The sequence below is a fragment of the Sminthopsis crassicaudata genome, chromosome 5 (genome assembly GCF_048593235.1).
Source record: "Sminthopsis crassicaudata isolate SCR6 chromosome 5, ASM4859323v1, whole genome shotgun sequence".
Lineage (NCBI taxonomy): Eukaryota > Metazoa > Chordata > Mammalia > Dasyuromorphia > Dasyuridae > Sminthopsis > Sminthopsis crassicaudata.
Window position 1 is genome coordinate 299,169,882 of NC_133621.1, and position 23,207 is coordinate 299,193,088.

General features: G+C 46.3%; 1 protein-coding gene and 1 long non-coding RNA gene across 2 annotated transcripts in view; one reads left to right on the forward strand and one right to left on the reverse strand.

Annotated features, from left to right (window-relative positions):
- Positions 1-1,277: 1,277 nt before the first annotated feature.
- Positions 1,278-22,610, reverse strand: LOC141542668 (uncharacterized). The gene is made up of 3 exons (XR_012482230.1): positions 22,386-22,610; positions 20,838-21,138; positions 1,278-1,665 (listed from the first exon to the last, which is right to left on the reverse strand). It is a non-coding gene; the product is annotated as an uncharacterized LOC141542668 (long non-coding RNA).
- TRIOBP (TRIO and F-actin binding protein) overlaps positions 13,319-23,207 on the forward strand; it is an 84,577-nt gene continuing 74,688 nt past the window's right edge. The window contains 5 exon segments of the mRNA XM_074267251.1: positions 13,319-13,490; positions 18,202-18,214; positions 18,217-18,318; positions 18,321-18,339; positions 22,287-22,506. Coding sequence (XP_074123352.1) covers positions 13,368-13,490; positions 18,202-18,214; positions 18,217-18,318; positions 18,321-18,339; positions 22,287-22,506 — 477 coding nt within the window. The 5' untranslated portion in view covers positions 13,319-13,367.

The following is a 23,207-nucleotide window of genomic DNA, read 5'->3' on the forward strand; positions in this document are numbered from 1 at the left end:
TTCTAAGTCATTTAACCTGCCTGGGCCTCAGCCTCCTGATCTATAAAGGGGGAGCTCCAGCTCTGTGGCCTCCTCCAGTCCCATGTATCCTGATAACCGTCGGGCTTCATGGATGGCAAAGAGCGTTCCTGACAATCCCTCCTGCAGGGAGCGTCTGTGAATTTTAGGAAGATGTCTTCCCCATCCCCTGAGACTTTGAGGTGAGGCCCCTGGGTCTCACAGGTCGGCCAGCTGCTGGCTGTGTGACCTCAAGCAAGTCACCTGCTCTCAAGGACTCTCAGGGCCCCCCCACCCGTCCAGTTTAAAAGAGACAGATTCTGGACACTCTTTGCTACCAAGAAACAAGCCTGCCCTATTCCTCATGGGTGAGAGGGCATAATCAATCACCCAGAATTACAATGACCAAAACCCCTCTTTCTAAGGAGCCCAAATTCTAAAGGGGAACACAAAAAATAGAATCATCATCATCATTATTGTTATTTGAAGGAGTCACCTCTTTATTTTTTTTTTTTATTTATTTTTATTGGGGCAGCCAGGTAGTGCAGTGGATAGAGCACTAGCCCTGAAGTCAGGAGGACCCGAGTTCAAATCATGCCTCAGACACTTAACACTTCCTGGCTGTGTGACCCTGGAGAAGTCACTTAACGCCAATTACCTCAGCAAAAAAAAAAACAAAATAATAATAATAATATCTATTATTATTTGTTTATTATTTGTTTATTTTAGAGGGTTAAGTGACTTGCTCAATGTCACACAGATAGTAAGTGCCTGAGGCCTCCTTTGAACTCAGGCCCTCTGGTCTCCAGAACCAGTACTCTGTCACCTAGCTGCCCCTATGTATTATTCTAATTAGCAGGAGATTCAGGGCTGTTAATGTTTTTCAATCCTAAGTAATTCTCCACGATCCCATTTGGGGTTTTCTTGGCAGAGATAATGGAGGGCTTTGTCATTTCCTTCTGCTGTTCATTTGGCAATCAGGGTGAAGTGATCACACAAGTGTCTGAGGGTAGATTTGAACTCAGATCCTCCTTATTCCCCCTTATCCAGTGAGCAACCTTGCTGCCTGTCTTGAAGAAGACAGGAACTGTCTTTTTGCCTTTTTGTATCCCCGATGTATTTAACACAATATCTGGCATATAGTAAGTGCTTAATAAATGTTTATTAAGTTGAATTGATATATATTGTTACATTGACTATATTCCATATATATATATATAGTTGAATTGAATATATATAAGTATGCACAAAATGAATAATTTTTTTTAAATGTCAAGTTATTCAGAAAAGAAGACACCAGCAGTTGAAGGACTTGGAGAAGATCTCATAAGGTGTAAGTAAAGACAGAATTCAATCTAAATGGGTCACAGCCAGTGCAAGTGTGTAGAGGTAGGAGACGAGGGCAGAGATCAGAGAGAAAGCCAGTTAGGCTGAATCCTAAAGTTCCGAAGGAGAGTCTTGTCCAAAAGATCTGAGGAACTATATTGGGACCTGGCAGCTAGTTGGCAAAGTGGACTCAGGATCCAAGTTTAAAGCCAGCATCAAAAACTTCTTAGCTGTTTGATCTTGAGCAAGTCATTTTACCCCATTTGCCTCAGTTTCCTCATCTGTAAAATTGGCTGGAGAAGGAAGTGGCAGAGTACTCCCGGCATCTCTGCCAAGAAAACCCTAAATGGGGTTGCAAAGAGTAAGTCATGATTGGAAAACAACTGAGCAACAACAAAAGGGACCTCACATTCTATCAGTGAAACAACATGTCAAATAAATATAAGGTAATTTGGAGGGGTGAGGGAAGCAACTAGAAGGATCAGGGAACTTCATATACGGGGGTGGCTCTTGAACTGAGCTTTGAAGGAAAATGGGGGATTCTTCGAGATGGGAGGTGAGGAAGGAGTGCATTCCAGGCATAGGGGTCACAGCCAGGGCAAAGGCATGGTGATAGGATAAAATGGTGGACATAGGTTGTCCTGTCTAGAGAACAACAGAAAATCAGTTTAACTGTACTGGCAGGAAGTGGAGTCGAGGAAGAGGAGGCTCTCACAGGGAAGGGTTGATCTAGGAGCCAAGGTCTAGCTTCACATTCCATTCCCAATGTTTCATTTTTTTATTTGCAATGTTTTCTTTTGCTGCTTTACCCCTTCCTCCACAGCAGCCTCAGAAGGACCCACTGATGTCTATGACTTCATATGCCTTGGGGCAAGGGGCCAGCTGTAGGTGGGGAGAGCATGGACTAAGAGAAACAGGAAACACACTCCACTCTGCAACTTCTGGAGCATCAATTTCCCCATCTGTAAAATGGGTTAATAATACCTCTCTATTACCTATATCACAGGAAAGGTGTGAGGCTTCAGGAGCTAAGGGTGCCTGGGCCTCCCTGCTGAGAAGGGATTATTATTTTTCTTGTCATAATCATTATTCTCTTCTTGCCCTGCCTCTGCTCACAGGTCTCTAGGATCTGCCCTGGCTTGCCTGCTCCCTCACTGCATTTTGGATAGCCATACTCCTTGCTTCAGTCTCCCTCTGATATTTTGAGATGGAGGGAAGGGGGAAATGGGGGGGGAAGAGTTGTGGGGGTCCTTAACACAAGAGAAGCATCAACTCCCTTCGAATCTACACATCCTTGTGGTATCACAGGTCTGAGGGCTGAAAGGGACTTTGAAGATCATCTTGTCCAGTCCCCTCATTTTACAGAGGAATCCCAGAGAGGGAGGACTTATTCAATGTGTATATATATAGTCTTTTTAATTTTCAAATCAAAATCTGTTTTCTTTCCCCTCTTTCCACCACCATTGAGAAAGCAAGAAAAATGACAGAAATCCTCTTACAACCACATACAATCAAGAAAAATAAATCCCTACATTGGCCAAGTTAAAAAAAAAGTTTCAATGGCAGAAACTAGGCATGGACCCACATTTAACACCACATACTAAGATAAGATCAAAATGGGTCCAAGATTTAGCCATAAAGAACGAAATCATAAATTGGAGGAACATGGGATGGTTTACCTCTCGGACTTGTGGGGGAGGAAGGAGTTTGTGTCCAAAGGAGAACTAGAGACGATTATTGATCACAAAATAGAAAATTTTGATTATAGCAAATTAAAAAGTTTCTGCACAAACAAAACTAATGCAAACAAGATTAGAAGGGAAGTAACAAATTGGGAAAACATTTTTACAGTTAAAGGTTCTGATAAAGGCCTCATCTCCAAAATATACAGAGAATTGGCTTTGATTTATAAGAAATCAAGCCATTCTCCAATTGATAAATGGTCAAAGGATATGAACAGACAATTTTCAGATGATGAAATTAAAACTATTTCCACTCATATGAAAGAGTGTTCCAAATCACTATTGATCAGAGAAATGCAAATTAAGACAACTCTGAGATACCACTACACATCTGTCAGATTGGCTAAGATGACAGGAACAAATAACGATGAATGTTGGAGGGGTTGTGGGAAAACTGGGACACTGATACATTTTTGGTGGAGCTGTGAAAGAATCCAACCATTCTGGAGAGCAATCTGGAATTATGCCCAAAAAGTTATCAAACTGTGCACACCCTTTGATCCAGCAGTGCTACTCCTGGGCTTATATCCCAAGGAATACTAAAGAAGGGAAAGGGACCTGTGTGTGCCAAAATGTTTGTCGCAGCCCTTTTTGTAATGGCTGGAAACTGGAAAATGAATGGATGTCCATCAATTGGGGAATGGTTGGGTAAATTATGGTATGTGAATGTTCTGGAATATTATTGTTCTGTAAGAAATGACCAGCAGGAGGAATACAGAGGGGCCTGGAGAGACTGACAGGAACTGATGCTGAGTGAAATGAGCAGAATTAGGAGATCATTACACACTTCAACAATGATACTGTATGAGGATGTATTCTGATGGAAGTGGGTATCTTCAACATAGAGAAGAGCTAATCCAATTCCAATTGATCAGTGATGGACAGAATCAGCTACATCCAGAAAAGGAACACTGGGAAATGAGTGTAAACTGTGAGCATTTTTTTTTCTTCCCAGATTATTTTTATCTTCCAGATACAATTCTTCCTTTGCAACAACAACAACAAAATTCGGTTCTGCACATATATATTGTACTTAGGATATACTATAAGATATTTAATATGTATGGGAATGCCTACCATCTAGGGGAGGGGGTGGAGGAAAGGAGGGGAAAAATTCGGAACAGAAGAGAGTACAAGGGATGTTATAATTATAAAGATTAATTTTTAAAATTAATTAATTAATTAAAAAAAGTTTCAGTGTGCATGCAGCTGAGCATTTTGTTTGTCTGTCAGGAGCTCATACAGGTTCATCAAATCATACCTCTGATGATGGCTACTCCTGTGATCTTGGGCAAAGCTTCAGTTTCCCCATCGGTATTACTGTTGGTATTACTGTTGGACTGGAGGTGCCTTCCAGTCCTATAACTGAGATTGAAATGTGGAGAATAGGTGACCTTCAGAGGTCAATATGAAATATTGCAAAAGAGAAGAAAGAAAGAAAGAAAGAAGAAAGAAAGAAAGGAGAAAGAGAGAAGAGAGAGAAAGAAGAAAGAAAGAAAGAAAGAAGAAGAAAGAAAGAAAGAAAAAGAAAGAAAGAAAGAAAGAAAGAAAGAAAGAAAGAAAGAAAGAAAGAAAGAAAGAAAGAAAGAAGAAAGAAAGAGAGAAAGAAAGAAAGAGAAAGAAAGAAAGAAAGAAAGAAAGAAAGAAAGAAAGAAAGAAAGAAAGAAAGAAAGAAAGAAAGAAAGAAAGAAAGAAAGAAAGGAGAAAGAGAGAAAGAGAGAGAGAGAAAGAAAGAAAGAAAGAAAGAGAGAGAGAGAAAGAAAGAAAGAAAGAAAGAGAGAAAGAAAGAAAGAAAGAAAGAGAGAAAGAAAGAAAGAGAGAGAGAGAAAGAAAGAAAGAAAGGAGAAAGAGAGAAAGAGAGAGAAAGAAAGAAAGAGAGAGAGAAAGAAAGAAAGAAAGAAAGAAAGAAAGAAAGAAAGAAAGAAAGAAAGAAAGAAAGAAAGAAAGAAAGAAAGAAAGAAAGAAAGAAAGAAAGAAAGAAAGAAAGAAAGAAAGAAAGAAAGAAAGAAAGAAAGAAAGGAGAAAGAGAGAAAGAGAGAGAAAGAAAGAAAGAAAGAAAGAGAGAAAGAAAGAAAGAAAGAAAGAAAGAAAGAAAGAGAGAGAGAGAAAGAAAGAAAGAAAGAGAGAAAGAAAGAAAGAAAGAAAGAAAGAAAGAAGAAAGAAGAGAGAGAGAAGAAAGAAAGAAAGAAAGAAAGGAGAAAGAGAGAAAGAGAGAGAAAGAAAGAAAGAAAGAGAGAGAGAGAGAGAAAGAAAGAGAGAGAGAGAGAAAGAAAGAAAGAAAGAAAGAAAGAAAGAAAGAAGAAAGAAAGAAAGAAGAAAGAAAGAAAGAGAGAAAGAGAGAAAGAGAGAGAAAGAAAGAAAGAAAGAGAGAGAGAGAAAGAAAGAAAGAAAGAGAGAGAGAAAGAAAGAAAGAAAGAAAGAAAGAAAGAAAGAAAGAAAGAAAGAAAGAAAGAAAGAAAGAAAGAAAGAAAGAAAGAAAGAAAGAAAGAAAGAAAGAAGAAAGAAAGAAAGAAAGAAAGAAAGAGAGAGAGAAAGAAAGAAAACAGAAGGGAGATTATTCTTTAATCTGTATTCAAACTGCATCAGTTCTTTTTCTGGAGAAGGATAGTGTTTTTCCTTTGGAATCATCTTAGGTCATTGGATTGCTGAGAATAGCTAAGTCACTCAGACTTGATCATTGTACAATATTGTACTGTGTACAATGATCTCCTGGTTCTACTCTCATCCCTGTGCATCAGTTCATATAAGTCTTTTTCTGAAACCATCCTGCTGATCATTTCTTATAGCACAATACTGTTGAAATGTTGAAATCCATTACAATTATATACCACAACTTATACAGTCATTCCCCAATTGATAGATATCCTTTCAATTTCTAATTCTTTGCTATCACAGAAAGAGCTGCCATAAATATTGTTGTGCAAAGAGATCCTTTTGAGGGAGGGGACTCTCTTTAGGATACAGACCCACTAGTGACAGTGTTGGATCAAAGCATATACAGTGTTATAGCCTTTGGGCATGATTCCAAATAACTCTCCAGAAGAGTGGAATGATGACTTCACAGCTCCACTAACAGTCCCAAGTTTTAGTGTTTAGCCAAGGGGCAGAAAGGTGGCAGCTCGAGATTCAGAATGAACACTTTATTTCCCTGGGTTTCCTGCTTTGTTTGGCTAAACTCTATTCTCTGGTTATTGGAGAGGACTTTGGGTTTTCTGGAGGGGGGAGTCACTGAGAAGTAATAATGATCTTTTAAAAAGATTACCAAGGCTAAAGAGATGCTTGGGAGGGAAATGAAGTATCCTGAAAAATATATCCTTTTCACTTTCTAAGGACTCACCGTCCCCCAACAGAATTCTTCCCAGTGTTAAAAAAAAAAAAATACAGTTAAGCAAAATCAATTAAAAACAGGGTCTAGCTGCTGGGATATGCTGATAAATGTTTAACAAAGATGTGGTTTGGGTTTTTTTTTAAATATTCCCAAGAAACATTTTAAGCTCAATCCACAGCATTAGCATTTTTTCCAACTCTTTCTTAAGTCTAGACAATTAACAAAACAATAAAGCAAGTCCAGCTTTGTATTGTCAGCCTGGTGCAAATACCTACACAGGAAGGTGAGCAAGTTCGACAAGTTCTATGCACTTGGGGCTCCAGCACACCCACTTCCTATCTCCATGAGAATACTGGGGTCTTCCAGGGGCAGCTTCCTCACTTCCTTCTTTCCAAACGTGTTTCCCAGTCTGGTCTCTCATCCTCCACTTCAGCCTAGGGAAGAGTTCCTTCCTGTGACCAGGAGCCCTTTTCATCCTTTTTCCTTCATCAGGTCTTTGCTCCAACGTTCATTTCCCTCCCAAGCATCTCTTTAGCCTTAGTCATCCTTTTTTTTTTTTTTTTTTTTTTTTAAGCTCATTCTTACTTCTCAGTGACTCTCCCTCCAAAAAACCAGGAGTCCTCTCCATTACTCAAATAATAGAGTTTAACCAAAGAAAGCAAGAAACACAGGGAAATGAGGTGTGCCCATTTTGAATCCTGAGCTGCCACTTTTTTGCCCTTTGGCTAAACACGAGCTTCACCCTTCATCTCCTACCATCCTATTTCTCATTTACTTTCAAACTCTCCTTTTTCACAAGTCAACAAGCCTTGTCTCCTCAATCAAAAAAGGAAAAGAAAATAAATTACTTCCTTCCACCCATTCAAATAGGTACCAAACAACTTTCTCTCTATCCTGGGTTTATTTTGCACATTTCAACTAAAAATACTAGGTCAAGAACTAATTTATATTTTCCCTCCAGAAAAAAACATTAAAATTCCAGAAATTCCATTTTTTTGAGAAAAAACATTTTTATTTAAAAAATAAAATAGGAAGTTGGAGGTGCTTCCTCATCACTCCATCACCTCTCACCTCATTGCATTGTGTCTGAACTTTCTCTCTTTGAGGTTCCTAAAGACCTCCCAGCTATCACTTCTCAATGCCTTCTTTTTTTTTTTTTCCTGCTTGTCTACACTCCTCTGGCTTTTCCACTCCTCCTACCCCATCCTTGACCTTTACTGTGTATTTCTCCTTCTCTCCCATTTTCTGCTTTCTTTTTTATTGTTGTCCCTCCCCATTAGATTATAAACTTCTGAAGGGCAGGAGCTGTCTTTTTTATTTGCCCATTTAGCACAGTGCCTGGCACATAGCAAGCCTTTCAGAAATGTTGGCCTTTTTTGAATGCTCTGTCTCTGTACCTTTGACACACAACTAATCACCCTGTCCTCCTGGGTACTCCCCTCTGCTTAGGCTTCAGAAACATCACTCTCACATGCTTGCCTCCCATCTCTCTCAATGAACTTCTCATTTTCTTCCACTGCTTTCTCTTCCTTTTCTGATTCCATCAAGTGGATGTTCCCCAAATCCCTGTCCTCAGTCACCTCACCTCCACAACAATCACTTCTATTCTCAAGGTTTCAACCACTACCTCCACGCAGACGTCTTCCAGATCTCTCCAATCTGGACCTCTTTCTCCTCTTTCTTTCTTTTTTTTTTAAGTTTAAACTTTCTTTTTATTATTATTATAATCATAAAGCTGCAAATTTCTGTATCATTCAGTTTGTCCCTTGAAACTGTATATTAAATTTAAGAAGGCAGTAACAAAATTGCTGTTTGTTGTTCCCTTCTGAACATTTTGTTTTCTTTGATGTATCTTTATTATTGTTTCACTGATGCTTTTTTCTTCTCCCTTTCTTCTGCCCTTCATTCCTTTCTTTTTTCTCTCTCTCTCCTCTCTCCATCTGTCTCTAATTACTAACTCCTTAACTCTCTCATAACAAATAAATATATAGCCAAGTAGGACACACAACTCATTGAATATATTCTTATCTCTCTTCTGAGCTCAATTGCCACGCCTGGATGCCCCACCCTCCCTGCATCTCAAATTCGAAACTTAGCTCCAATACAACTCTTCTCCCTCACTTCCCAGTTCCTGTGTATGGTACCCAACATTCACTCTGTCTCCCGTGTCCATTCTCCCCATCCAGACTTTGATTTGATCCACAAATGCAGGAAGATAGATCAGAATCTCTATAAGGACATGGTCTCAATGAGCTTCTGTGTCTGAAAATTTCTTCTCTCTCCTTCTCTCCCTCCATCTTCTCCATCCCCCCCCCCCAGCCCCAACTGTCTGATGTATTAGTCCTAATACCACAGACAGACAGTCCTTGGCTGGAGTCCTCCTCATAGGCGCTCCAGCTCAGTGAGATGAAACGGGGGAGTGTGCTCTGAGTATCCAGGATCATCACCATGTCAAGCAAAGAAGGCATTTACCTCCTCCAGGAACTGTCCTAGTCTCATAAATGGTAACAACCTTTTTTCTCTCACTGCCTCCGATGGAACTGTCCCTTCCCTTAATGCCCTCATCCCTTCTAGATGTGAGCTCTACAAGACCATGACTGAAGTGGACTTTTCCCCTAACCGCCGTACTTTATCTAGTAAAGGGCTCTGTACTTTGTCCCTTCATTAAAGCAGATTCAATCCTTCTGCCTCCAGAGCTTGGCCACCATATTAGCATAAAATCATAAATATGGAGCCAAAAGGACCTTAAGGGCCACCTAATCTAACCCTTTTATTTTACTGATGGAGAAATAGAAACCCAGAGAAGAGAAGGTTTTTGTCTAAGATTATACAGGTAATAAGGAACTGAACCTGGATTTTATTCAAGTTCAGTGATTTCAGTCCAAGGTTCTTCCCATCACCCCATGCTGCCTCAGTGATGAAAATTTGTAACCATTTCTCTGTCAGCGAGGTTATGATGAGTCTATAGCTGAACTTAATGGCAGCCTGCTCTGTCCTGGGCCACATCTGGAACTTTTTCCAATATTAAAAATATTATAAGCATTTATTAAATCGATTGTTGAATGAGTTAAATACAGGCCTGGGAAGGCTTCCTGGAGGAGGTGAGTACTGAGTAAGGCTTTGAAGGAAGAGCAAGAATTAGAAAGGAGAAAACTACAGAATATCAGATCTGGGAGGGACCTTAGAACAGGGATTGTTAGAAAATAAAGCATCAGAGCTTTGAGGAAGCCTCTCTAGAATGGGAAGTATGAGGCCTAGAAGGGACCTGGGGATGGTCCAGCCCTATTCCTTCCTTCCTATTACACCGGATGGGACCCGATGACAGAGCTGGGATCTCAACACTTTCCTCTACAGTCTTCCACACCCCTCATGCGTTGTTTGTCAGTGCACCGAACTTTAGATGTAACTTGATCCTACTTCTTCCATTTTACAGAAGGGGAAGTCGAGGCTCAGAGATGAGAAGGTAGCTGTCCATAGTTATGCAGATGGTGTCACAGCCAGTTTCAACAGTGCTCCCCTAAACCAAGAATCAACACACATCTCCCCAATGATGTACAGGAAAAACAGTGGCAGAGAACTGAGGCAAAGGGAGGTCAGGGGAACAGACAATTACCTGGACAGGTAAGGAGATCAAAGGGGATATCAGGCTGCCTCTGGGGGGGCCCTCTTCACCCCACCCACTCCTTCCGCTGGGGGACCCCTCGGGTCAAATCGCAGCCACTGGACAAGCAGTCTGGGCAGCCTGCCCAGGCTGCCAGCCTTTCCCACTGCCCCGAGGCCAAATTAGCTGCCAGCCCGGCGCCCCTGAGGCGGCTTTCCGAAGCCCCGCCCCCACCCCGAAAAGCCAATGGGGAGGGCTTCATGCAAATGAGCCTCCTAGATGGAGCCTATGGAAGACTGGCAAGGGGAAGCGGCCTATCTCCTTCCCCTCCTAGGGAACGTTCGGATTCATTGTGTTTAAAAAAAGAGAGAGAGAGAGAAAGAAAGAAAAAGGAAAAAGAGAAGAGAGAAGGAGTCCTCGGCTCGGCCGGGGCGCGCACTCCCAGACAAATGCAAGGTACGGGGCCCGAGGGAAGGAAGGAGGGATGCAGGGATGCAGGGATGCAGGGGTGCAGGGATACAGGGATGCAGGGATGCAGGGATGCAGGGATGGAGAGGTGCAGGGATGCAGGGGTGCAGGAAGAAAGTGAGCGCGTGCATGCTGAGCAGAAGGAGCCGGGGCGCGGAGCAGCGAGTGCACTGCCCAGAATAAGGCTCACTCCCTCCAGTGTCCGGAACGGATTTCTCCCCGGCTGCCTTCTGAATAATTCATTGCAAATCCCAGGTCCTTTGCAAAGGTCGCCTAGCAGCCTGGGCTGCTTGCGTGCAAGGCTCTTCAATCTTTTTCTTTTTTGAAATCTGGGTGGGGGTGCATGGTGAGGGGCCGGCTCTTGAGTGGCCCCGGGAAACCGGGATTCTTTATTCTCTCCGGGGAGGAAAGGACAGGGAGTGAGCCTTCTTTCTGCACGCCGTCCTTGTCAGAGCGAGAGCTGGGAGGACGAGGAGGGAGAGGGGGGAGGAAATGGCCTTCCAGCCTAGGAGAGCGCTCAGTAGGGGGGGAGGGGGAGAAATGGCAAGGCAGATCCTGGGGGCCAGGAGGACCCCCAGGGAGGACTGGCTCTGCCAGAAAAAGACCTCGCCCCTCCCAGCCCAGCCCCATCCATCGGCCGGATGCTGCCGGGGATCCTGAGGAAGGAGGCTAGTCCTTGGTCCCTTTGGAGGGAGGCTAGTCCTTGGTCCCTGGGGAGGGAGGCTAGTCCTTGGTCCCTGGGGAGGGAGGCTAGTCCTTGGTCCCTGGGGAGGGAGGCTAGTCCTTGGTCCCTGGGGAGGGAGGCTAGTCCTTGGTCCCTGGGGAGGGAGGCTAGTCCTTGGTCCCTGGGGAGGGAGGCTAGTCCTTGGTCCCTGGGGAGGGAGGCTAGTCCTTGGTCCCTGGGGAGGGAGGCTAGTCCTTGGTCCTCGGGCCCAACAGCTTGCCCTGAAATTCATCAATCAGGGGCTTGTTGGAGTACGGAAAGGGGCTGTCTCTGGGGTCAGCAGAGAGCCGAGCTGTAATCCTGCCCCTGGCACCCACTGGCAGAGCCGTCCTGGGCAAGGGCTGAAGGGAACGAAGAGCACCTCCAGTCCGATTTCTTTATTTGGCACGCGGGGTGGGAATCTGTCTTCTCCAGGGCTTCCCGGGGCTTCCCGGGGCCATCCCCCCAGAAGCTAACGGGAGTCGGGGTTGGAAGCCAAACCTTCCCACTCCAAAGACTCCGCTCTAACTTTAAACCAGTCCCGATAAGCTTCGCTCTGCGCGCTTCGTTGGCTGGAGTGAGCTTTAGCCCTCTTGTAGGGCTAGGGAAATAGAAATTGTTGTTGTTCTGATTGATGGTAAACGGGGAACCTTCCAGCCGCCGCCCCCCAGGCGGAGGAGCTCGTCTTCCCTGTGCCCGGCTGCCCGAGGTTTGAGGGACTCTGGGCCACTCTGCGTGGCTCCCAGCCTGGCTGTTTGTGCTTGGAAGAGAAAGGGTTCTAGAGAGTCTTCCCTATCCCTTTCTGTGGGCTGCAAGAGGCAGAAAGGGAGAAAGCTCCCATGCTAGGGCTCCGGCGGCTGCCTGCTGACTCCGGGAGCCGACTAAGATGATAATTATACATATCAGCGGCTCAGCAAGTCTCCCAAGGCTTCCCGAGTTTCTTCTTGGGCCTTGTTGGGCAATGACCCTGCCTCTGATAGAGACGGGGATAACAGTGCGAAGAAGAGGAGGTTGGGAGGGAGGCTGCTGCTTGGGAAACTCAGCCCTGGAACCCCTGGCTCTCTCTATGACTTCACACTGTTGGGCCTCAGTTTCCTGCTGGGTAAAATGAAGGGGTGGGAGGGGCTGTTAAAGAACACCTAAGATTCCTTCCATCTCTAACATTCCCTATTCTAAAGTCCCTCCTGGCTCTGACAGTCCCTATTCTGAGGCCCTCTCAACTCTGAAACTCTTTACTATAAGGGATTCTTCTCCATTCTCAGGGCCCTCCCAGCTCTGGTATCCCCTGTTCCATGTCCTCTCCCAGCTATGACATTCCTTATTCTAAGCCCCCTCCCATCCCTGACATCCTCTGTTCTAAGCTCCCTCCCAGCTCTGGCATCCCCTGTTCTAAGCTCCCTCCCAGCTCTGACATCCCCTGTTCTAAGCCCCCTCCCAGCTCTGACATCCCCTGTTCTAAGCTCCCTCCCGGCTCTGACATCCCCTGTTCTAAGCTCCCTCCCGGCTCTGACATTGCCTGTTCTAAGGTCTCTCCAGCACAGATCTCTGTTCCATGGTCTCTTCAAGCTCTAACATCCCCTGATTCTGTAGAGTGCAGTTCCTTTTTTTTTTTTTTTTTATACAATATCTTTACTTTCAAAGGGATTCTGGATCCAAAGAACCTACAAATCTGTTGATGTGAAGGATGTGAGTAAAATCTTACCACTCTTGTCTGGACTGAGTCTCTGTCCCTGGGGCCTGTTTATTCGTCCCCAGAGCTCTCCCTCCAATTCCTTATCACATCCCAGAGGCGAGCCTAGCTGTAGAACGCTCTCCCATCTACATACAAGTGTTCACTGATTCTCCCAGGCCTGGCTTGTGTAAGTGTAAAAAATCCCACTCCATGGATGACTGGCTGCAAAATGTTTTTTTCTTTTTCTTTTTTGAACGTAGTGATTCATGAAGCTAAATGACAGAGAGGCTGTGATTGGCATTTTGTGAAGATTATACCTTTGATGGTTCAATGGAAGACCAGTTGTGTGTATGTATTTGTGTGTGAGTGTGTGTGTGTGTGTGTGTGTGTGTGTGTGTGTGTGTGTGTGTGTGTAAGGAGAGCATTTGGGAGCAGATATATCTGACATCTGTCTTCTTTTTTTTGCATTCTAGGAGCCTGCCAGTGAGTGGGTCCCATCCTGGGGGCCAGCCCTGGCCTAGACCTTTTCCATGATGGAGAAGGTGACAGACAATATCTCATATGAGCACTTTGAGGCCAGTGTGTTTGCGGAGAATCACTGCCAAAATTGTTCTGATGTCCAGGAGGCCCACTATGACCCCAGCACACGGCAGGTAAGCCAACCGTATGAAGTCAGCCGGGTGAGTAGGATTGAGGATGGGGAATAAAGGCGGTGACTGATTCGGAAGGCCTGGAACAATCACCCATGCACAATATGACCTTGGACAAGTCAATTCTCCGATTTAAGTTTTCTCATCTACAAAAAAAGAAGGTGGAGATTGGGAAGATTAAATTAGATGATCAGAGAAGCTTGAAAAAACAATTAGAAATGACACTGGAGGTCATGTGGTACAACCCCATCCCCAAACTCAGATATAAGGTCTTTGAGGGTACAGAATGTTCAGGGTTTATCTTTGTAAAACCTGCCCAACACTATATACTGTAGGTGCTTAAAAACATGTGATTGATTTGGGTGAGTGATTGACCCCAACCCCCTTTCAAAACATCCCTGTCTCCATCTCCCTGACTTCTCAGCTGTCTGTGATGTATGACCCATGCCCCCGGGGCTTGCCAAAGCCAGCTGGGACTTTGGCCTACGTTCCAACCCAGGAGGTGTCAAACTTGTAAAAGTCACAGAACTTTTGTAGTTTTTGTTTTTAAAATCCATTCAGAGAATCTGGAGCTGGGCACTAAGTGTAAAGAAGGACGGAAGCTCTCTTTGCTATTGTTTATGGTCACACTTGGGAACATTGCACAAGTTTTAGACAAATAGTCCTTGAAGAAGGGAAATTAATCTGATTCTGGAAAAAAAAAAATGTAGTTTCAGAGAAACTTTGAACAGAAAGAAATTGGGGCTTTTTACAAGGACACAGACAGATCTGCATGAAGAGCTTCCTTGGAACCCAGGAAGCACTCATAGAATGCTTGGGTGGTTCTGGGAAATTCCAACGAGTTTTTATGTCATCTTTGTTTGGTTTTTGTGAGTTTGGTTTTGTTTTATTTTCGCTGAGGTACTTGGGGTTAAGTGACTTGCCCAGGGTCACACGGCTAGGCCGTGTTAAGTATCTGAGGTCACATTTGAACTCAGGTTCTTCCTGACTTCAGGGCTGATGCTCTATCCACTGCACCACCCAGCTGCCCCTTTCCCGTTTTGTGTGTGTGTGATCTTTGTAAGATGCCTTGGAAGCCCAGCCAGCTCCCATGGAATCCTCGCCATTCAAACCCAACGGAAATTCTATTAAGCACCTTGTATAGGGTTGTAAGGCACTGTGCTCCAAGCCAGGGATTAAAAAATGACTCTGCCCTACAAACACACATAAACATGATGGAAAGTAGAGGGATGCGGGGGATGGAAGAATTCCACCAATGGGCCCTTCGGAAATTTGAGGAGCCCTCTAGGGAAATTTCAGCAGAAGGGAGAAGTGGGAATCAGGAAATCAGCTCAGAGGAAGTGACATCTGATAAGGATTTGAAAGCCCCAGGTGTGGAGCAGGGCTCCCTGGGAGCGGAGGGATGACCTGGGCACACGCTCGGAAGTGGGAAATGGCAAGCTGAGGTTAGGGAATAGCAAATGCCAACAAATGGGATGTGGGGCAAGAAGGAGAATAAGCTTCCATAGAGGTACGGGATCTAAGACCAGCCTGAGAAATCCTACTCTAACCTCTGGGCTAAGCTACCGCTCATTAGACCAAAAGGGAGATTTGGGTATTGAGCATGGGGGGGAAACTGAGTCACCCTGGGTCACGGGACCGTCCGAGTAGCGGTAGCTCCCGCTGTGGGTTCTCAGTGCCCGGGTGGGAGGGCGGGGTGGAGATTCAGTGAGGTGTCGGAGAAGCCAGCGTCTCTTTGGGAACTGGGTCACGGCCCCAGAAGGGATCTGGGTTGTTCGACGAGGGGAGGGAGGGGAAACAAAGAGACAAGAAGTCTGAGTACCGAATCAGCGAGAGATAGGAAGGTCCCCTTGGGTACCACGAGGGGAGTCCGAACATTGCCTGAGCTGTGCATCTGGTGACCTCCCCCGGCCTCTGGGGACAGCCTCCACCCACTGACCTGCTCTGATTCAGACTGGCTCCGGGGAGGACACAGTGTCCCCGGCCCTTGTCCCCTCCTCCCCACACCGGGAAAGCCTGGGAGCTGGGGAGTCAGCCTGGGTCCCAAAGGGCTGGTTCCTGCCCGGGCGCGGGGATCCGTGCCTCCCTTCTCCCCGTCGAGTCCGGGGCAGAGACCAAGGGGCTTCTGGGACTGGCCTCACTGCCCCGTCCTCCCGCCCCGGCAGGCCGGCGGGTCCGAGCCCCTGCGGTGCGTGTGGCTCCCCGGGCCCCTCTCCCCGCTCCCTGGGGCCCTCAGGTGAGCTCGGCAGGTGTCAAGTTCCGGCCGGTTTCATTTGCGGCATTGTTCTTGGCCCGGCTCCGGCTTATGAAAGAGTAATGAGGGCCCTCGCTCCCTCCCGGCCAGCCCCTCTAGGGTTACTGCCGCCGCTGCCGGGGCTGGGAGTCCGGGCCGCGGCGCGGGGGCCCGAGCAGCGCGCCCCCCGGGGGGACAAGGGCGCTGACAGCCGGCCGGCCCTGCCCTGCCCGGAGCCCTCCAGCCTGCCCTCCGCTCCCAGGTAAGCAGAGAAGGGCGGGGCGGGCTGGGAGGACCCGGGAGCCGGCCCTTCCCCCACTCCTCGAGGGCTCGCGACGGGCTGGGGGAGCCCGGGGCGGGGGAGGGGCGCTGCCCCGGAGGTGCCGAGCCCCTGGGCGCGCGGCGGGGGAGCCCCCGATCTCCCGGCCCCCCCTGCGGCACCCCCGCAATCGCACGCCCCCTCCTCATCCCAGAGGTCCCCTCTCTTCTTCCCTTTTTCTCGGCTGGCTGGTCCCAGTTCCTTTATATTCCCTCCACCACCACCACCCCCGGGGGTCACCTCCAGGCCCGGCTTTGCATCTGCGGGATAGACTGGAGCAGGGATCCGCCTGGCTCTCGGATCCTGTATTCGGGGATCACCGATTGCCCTCCTCACCCTGGGTCATTAACGCTCCTAAAACCTGCTTCCCGGGAGGGCGAGGGAGGGCCCCAGAAAGGGTTAAGAACCCCTGAATTAGACGTTCTCCAGCTCTCAACACGCCCGGGTTCTAACGTTCTAGGTCCTCAGCCCTCTTTGACATCCTGCGTTCTAAGACCCCTGCAAGTTTCAACACACCGACTTAATGCTCTTTGTACTCGAAGTCTTCGTCCTAAAATTCCTAGTTCTCGATTTCCCAGCTCTCCCGTTCCCCATTCTAACATCCCTCCTCCGTTCTAAGTTCTGGAGTCCCTTCTAGTTCTGACGCGCTTTTCTAAAGTTCCTCCTAGCTCCGATACTTTGTTTTAAGACTGTAGTTTTCCATCCTATACAAGGTTCCTTAACTGAGTGTGGGAATTGCAAAATTATGATTTATTATGAGCAATTGTTTGGTCTGCTTACCTCTTCCATACCTAGAGTCACATAAAAACTTCTCAGGCAAAAAGGGGTCTCTGGTGGAAAGAAAAGTTAAGAAACGTTCCCGGTTCTAATTTATTAGTACATATTCTAAGGATTGTTCTTTTATTATTTGTTAGTGTATATTCTGAGTAGTAATATTCTATGTTTCAACATCCCTCCCTGATTTGTGTTCTAATCTCTGACATTTATGTTCTAAGGTCTTGCTTAGTTCTGAGAGTTTGTGTTCTAACATCCTGGGGGTTCCCTGAGTTCTGATATTCCAAGTCCTAAGAAACTTCCTCCATCTGACACCTTACATTCTAACATTCTATGTTCTAAGGTCTCTTTCAGCTTTGATGTTCCACATTACTAACATTTTGTTTTGAAGTCCCTCTCATGTCTGACATTCCTGCTCTAAGCCCCTCCAGGATCTGACATCCCCTGTTCTAAGCTCTCTCCCAGCTCTGACATCCCCTGTTCTAAACTCCCTCCCGGCCCTGACATCCCCTGTTCTAAACTCCCTCCCAGCCCTGACATCCCCTGTTCTAAGCTCCCTCCCAGCTCTGACATCCCCTGTTCTAAGCTCCCTCCTGCCTCTGACATCCCCTGTTCTAAACTCCCTCCCGGCTCTGACATCCCCTGTTCTAAACTCCCTCCCGGCTCTGACATCCCCTGTTCTAAACTCCCTCCCAGCCCTGACATCCCCTGTTCTAAACTCCCTCCCAGCCCTGACATCCCCTGTTCTAAACTCCCTCCCAGCCCTGACATCCCCTGTTCTAAGCTCCCTCCTGCCTCTGACATCCCCTGTTCTAAACTCCCTCCCAGCCCTGACATCCCTGTTCTAAACTCCCTCCCAGCCCTGACATCCCCTGTTCTAAGCTCCCTCCCAGCCCCGACATCCCCTGTTCTAAGCTCCCTCCTGCCTCTGACATCCCTTGTTCTAAATTCCCTCCCAGCTCTGATATCCCTTGTTCTAGAGTCCTTCTGACATTCTGAAATCCCATGCTCTTTCTTTTCCCTCTTCCCTCCTTATATCCTTATTCCCTGTCTACCTTCTAGCTTCTCTTGCCCCTCCGCACCCCATGCCACAAGCCCATCTCTCCACCCATGATAACAGCACCCAGGTTACAAGGCACACTATAGGGATCTGTAAAGGAGAAGCTCAACACTGACTTTTTAGGAACAGGAATTAGAGCCAGAAGGACCATCCAGTCCAATCTTCTTATTTCACAGAGGGGGAAAGCAACTTTCCAAATGTCACACAGCCAGTCACACACACAATTCTCATGGTTGCCCCCAATGAGGAATTAAAACAGAGTGGAGGAGCCCCCACGTTTGGGTATCTGCTCCTCCACATCTCAACAGCTACTCCTCTCCTTTTCCAGGAGACAGGGACACCTCTGGGGCTGAAGTCCCTTACTGTGACCTGCAGCAAGGTCCCCAGCACCCCAAGGACACCCTCTGCATCTTGAGCCCCAACTGTGAGTTGGTAGTGGCCACTGTCCTGGGCATAAGCCTAAGAGGTAGGTCCTGGTCCAGACACCTGCATGTCACCTGGTAGAGGGTGGAAGAGGAGGGTGGCGGGCATGCTGCTGGTCTTAAGGAGCCTTCCCTGAACCCTGAGCCCTGGCTGACTCCTCTAGGCTTACCCCCTAGTGACAGAGGCTCATCCTTGGGTGTGAAGTCCTTCCTGTGCCCTCACCCAGTGGGCGCCAAATAGCCTTGGCCTGTGGTCAGATTCCTGCCATCAGAGTTGTCATGCGGCTCCTCCCCCACTCTCCTCCTCTTCACCCCCCACTTCTTCCTCCTTGCCGCTCCTTTGGGAAAGGTGATGCTGTACTGTACACATCCCTGGACTTGGAGACCAGAGACCTGAGTTCAAATCCCGATGTTTACTTTCTAACCCTAAGCCCTCTCTGTAGAATAGCGAGAACACTCTTGATCTGCCCATACTCATATGATGAGGACATAGACGTCCTCCAGGTAAGTCTTTCCTGATCCAGGTCACTACCTTTCCAGAGTTCCTCATGAATTGCTATGACCAAAATAATAATAATAATAATAATGAGAATAATGAAGAGAATAATTCTTGGAGGTATCATGATAGACTGGAGAATGTCCTGGACTTGGAACCCAGGGATTGTGGCTTCAAATCCTGTACCACACATTTTGTTATATGATCTAGATCAGGTTTCTTATTCTTAACAAAAAATGAGGGCAGACTGGTTGGATTCAATGGCCTTGGTCCATTCCTGCTCCAGAGCCATGGGCCTACACTAAGCTTGTCTCAAGATGGCGCGGGCTTTTTCCCCTGGGGGGACCTCTCTGACCTCTTTTGGAGCCCAAAGTCCCCTCTCCTGATGCTGAGCTGGGCTGCAAGGGAACTCTAGGATCCTCTCTTCCAGCTCCCCATTTAATAGAAGAGAAAAGCAAAGCCCTGTCTGAGGTCACACAGCTAATGTAGTAAGTGGTTGAGGCAGAATTGGAAGCCAGATTCTAAAAGTCCACAGTCAAATCCTTTTTTTCACACCTTTCGGTCTCCTTTATTGTGGTTGTTACTCAACCAGTCTGTGGCAAGGCTAAACTTTCTCCTGTGTGAGGGCATTTCCAGGTGCAAACTCTAGACAGCCCAGGTGTCTCGTACAGCCCGTATCACATTTCTGCCTTCTCCTTACCCAAGTTCACAGCATCAGCCCGTCTCTCCAGCAGCTCTTGGCCCCCCTTCTTTCGGCTCTTCAGTTGCCCAGAAGCCCCCAGGCTGAAATCTCTGGAGGCATTAGATCCTTTCACTTTGAATTCTGGGAACATTAATCCCACTATTGACCTCTCCTCAAAACTAAAGGTTTTTATCGTCACACTTTCAATTACTCAGCTGTCCCATCCCAGATTTTTTTCCTTTTTTAGAAGGAAGGAAGGAAGGAAGGAAGGAAGGAAGGAAGGAAGGAAGGAAGGAAGGAAGGAAGGAAGGAAGGAAGGAAGGAAGGAAGGAAGGAAGGAAGGAAGGAAGGAAGGAAGGAAGGAAGGAAGGAAGGAAGAAGAAAGAAAGAAAGAAAGAAAGAAAGAAAGAAAGAAAGAAAGAAAGAAAGAAAGAAAGAAAGAAAGAAAGAAAGAAAGAAAGAAAGAAAGAAAGAAAGAAAGAAAGAAAGAAAGAAAGAAAGAAAGAAAGAAGAGGAAGGAAGAAAGAAAGAAGAGGAAGAAAGGAAGGAAAAGAAAGAAAGAAAGAAAGAAACAAAGAGAGAGAGAGAGAAAGAAAGAAAGAGAGAGAAAGAAAGAGAGAGAGAAAGAAAGAGAGAGAAAGAAAGGAAGGAAGGAAGGAAGAAAAAGAGAAAGAAAGAAAGGGAAGGAAGAATGGAGGGAGGGAGGAAGGGAAGAAGAAATATTGGTTTTCATGATAGATTGTTTTAATATCACACTCATTTCAACTGACCCTTCCCAGAAAAAAAAAAAAAAAAAGTTCAAACAAAACCTGGGCCTCCAATCCCTACACTTCTCTGGGCAACATTTCCCTGTCAGTCTCCCTCTCCCTCTCTCCAAGAAAAGTGAGGTTCCTTCATGAACCTTTATCTGGAATCAGGTCATTTGCCATAGTTAATCTGGGGTTGGCTGCTATTAAATATTGCTTTCCCATGCACCATTGTGGTCCCACATTATCTTTCTCTTTGCTGACTGTCTATGAATTTCTTTTATTTTTCTTTTCTTTTCTTTCTTTCTTTCTTTTTCTTTTTTCTTTTTTTTTTTTTTTTTTTTTTTTTTTTTTTTTTTTTTTGCTGAGGTAATTGGGGTTAAGTGACTTGCCCAAGGTCACACAGCCAGGAAGTGTTAAGTGTATGAATTTCTTACAGTGGTTATGTCTTCTGAGGTCATTGAATTCCATTTCATTGTGATTCATACAGTGTATTCAGCAATTCCCAGCTGATGGGCACTACTAGGTTTCTAGTTTGAGGAGTTGGAGGGGTTTTTTGTGGGGAGGGTCTACCACAAACATTACTGCTATAAATATTTTGCTCAATAGGAACCTTACCTTCTATTTCTGCTCTCTGGAGGGTATGTGCCCACCAGGGAGATCTCTGGGTCAGAACCTCCGAACAGTTTGGGGACTTTTCTCACACAATTCCCAATTGTTGGACAGAAATATCAGGCTGATGGCATCTCCAGCAGCATCACACCAGGGGGCTGACTTTCCCAGAGCCTCTCCAGGGTTGACGGGTTCCATCTTTAAGCATCTTGGATCATTTGGTTGGGAATGGGATGGCCCTTTCTCAGACTAAGGATCTGGTCTGTCTTTTCACATGGTTATTAGTGATGTGCAATTCTCCGACAGCCTGGGGAAAAAAAAACAAAACTTCTTCTTAGTCTTATTCATTTTGTCGGATGAGACTTCAAATCGTAGACTTATGGGGTTCCCCAATCAAACCCCTTTATTATTCAAAGGCAGAAACTGGCAGACAGGCTGGTGAATTAAATTTATTCAATACCCACTCTGTGCCAGGCACTGAATCAAGCAGCAAAATATCAATACAAATAAAAGAAAGGGGCTTACAATTAAATTATCACAATTATTATAATTAATAAGGAGCTAAAATTAATAGGGGAAGACAATACAGAAAAGGGAGGAGGGGAAGGGAAGGTGCCCATGTCTGGCATGGTGATACAAGAGGTCACAGCCTAGTTGGGAAGGGAAAGGAACATAGCTGGCCTGCCTCCGCTCCCCAAAATGGAGGTTCCTTCACTAAAGGGACAAAGGGAATGGCATGGAGGAGGAGCGAGAAGGGAGAGAAATCACAGTGACAAAGTCCAATATGGGTCATAAAAAGCTGACGTAGGAAGATAAATAGACATATTTCTAGGTAGGAAAGTGGCAGGGTGGAGCTTAAAATCTGCAAGATCTAAGTTCAAATTCTGCCGCAGACACTTAGAAACCTGGGGACACTGGGCAAGTCCCTTTCTTTTCTCTGTCTGTTTCCTCATCTGTGAAAGTCAAATCTCGACTGTGACTTTTACTAGCTTATGTGTCAGACAGGGGCTCCCCAGCCCTCTGGCTCGTTCCGAGATCACTGTATTGAGCTTTCCAACAGGTCATTGTCCCAACTCTCTCTCATCCGAGTTCCCCTGTGCAGCGATAGGGTCATGTGAACATTGTCATCACGTCTGATTCTGAGATTCAGGGACAGAGACTGTTAGATCTGTAACACAGATTTCTGGCCCCCTGTCTGTCCATTACTCCCAATTTGCCATCTCTTTTAGAAAAGAACAGTTTCTGATTTAGAACTAGAAGGGAACCATTGAGTCATTTTACAGATGAGAAAACTGAGGCACAGAGAAATCAAGTGACTTGTTCAGTCACACAACTATTCAGTGTCTATGCTGGGATTTGAACTCTGGTCTTTCTAACACCAAGCCCATTGCCCTATCCCTTATACCACAGTGACTTTTGTGTCTCGGCAGCAGCTGTTGTGTCTGTCTTTTCTAGTTTTGGGGTTCCAGTGGAGTGGCCCTCAGCAGAGAACCCCAAGGCCCAGCCTGGGTACCAAGAGATCGGGGGTGGGGTACCCTACCTGGAGAGCCTCACCTGCACACAGCTGAGAAACTCCTCGGAGGCTAGCCAGGTCGGCAGAGTCGCTGCCAGCACCAGCCTTGACCGCAGCCCAGGCACCCACTGTCCTGATGATATCAGCATCCCAGACGCTGTGGTAAGCTGGGGCAGGGAACACCTGGGGGTGCAGAGTGGCCCATCAGACTCACCCAGCCCCCCAGACTCAGTCTGATCTGGTGGACAGAGCTTTAGGCTTGGCTCAGAGGGAAAACCAGTGACCACAGAAAAATCCTTGCTTTCCTCATCTCTACAATGGGGGCTCAGATTTAAATTATCCAGGATCAAGTCCCTTCAGTGATACCCACTGGCAGAGGATCCACGAGCAGCAAACTGAGTAATTTCTTATGATCCAGAATTCTAAGGGAAGGCTGATCTGCTTGGGAGAAGGAATTTCCTCACCCGGGAGTTCCCTTAGCTCAGATCTGATTTCACCAAGAGAGGGAACTCCCGGGTGAGGCAATTCCCTAACCCGGTGAAATCAGATTTGGGCCTAAGAAGTAATTTGCACCACCACCTTACCAGGTTTGATGCAGGTAGGTGATGAGCAATATAGACATCCTCTGAAAAAACGCTCCAGAAACACGAGCTCCTGGCCAAATCCCAGAGCCAATAGGGCTAGCTCGATGGGCTCCCTGCCTCCTGGGGCGAGTCTGTCTGGTTCCCTTTGGCTTTGAATCCTGCACTTCAAATTAGGGGCTCCTTCAGGTGCCCAGAACAGACTTTCTGTTCACACTTTGGTCTGTAGATGGAGGATGGAGTTGGGAGCTGAAGCAGCAGGGTGCTGAAACCCTTGGTAGA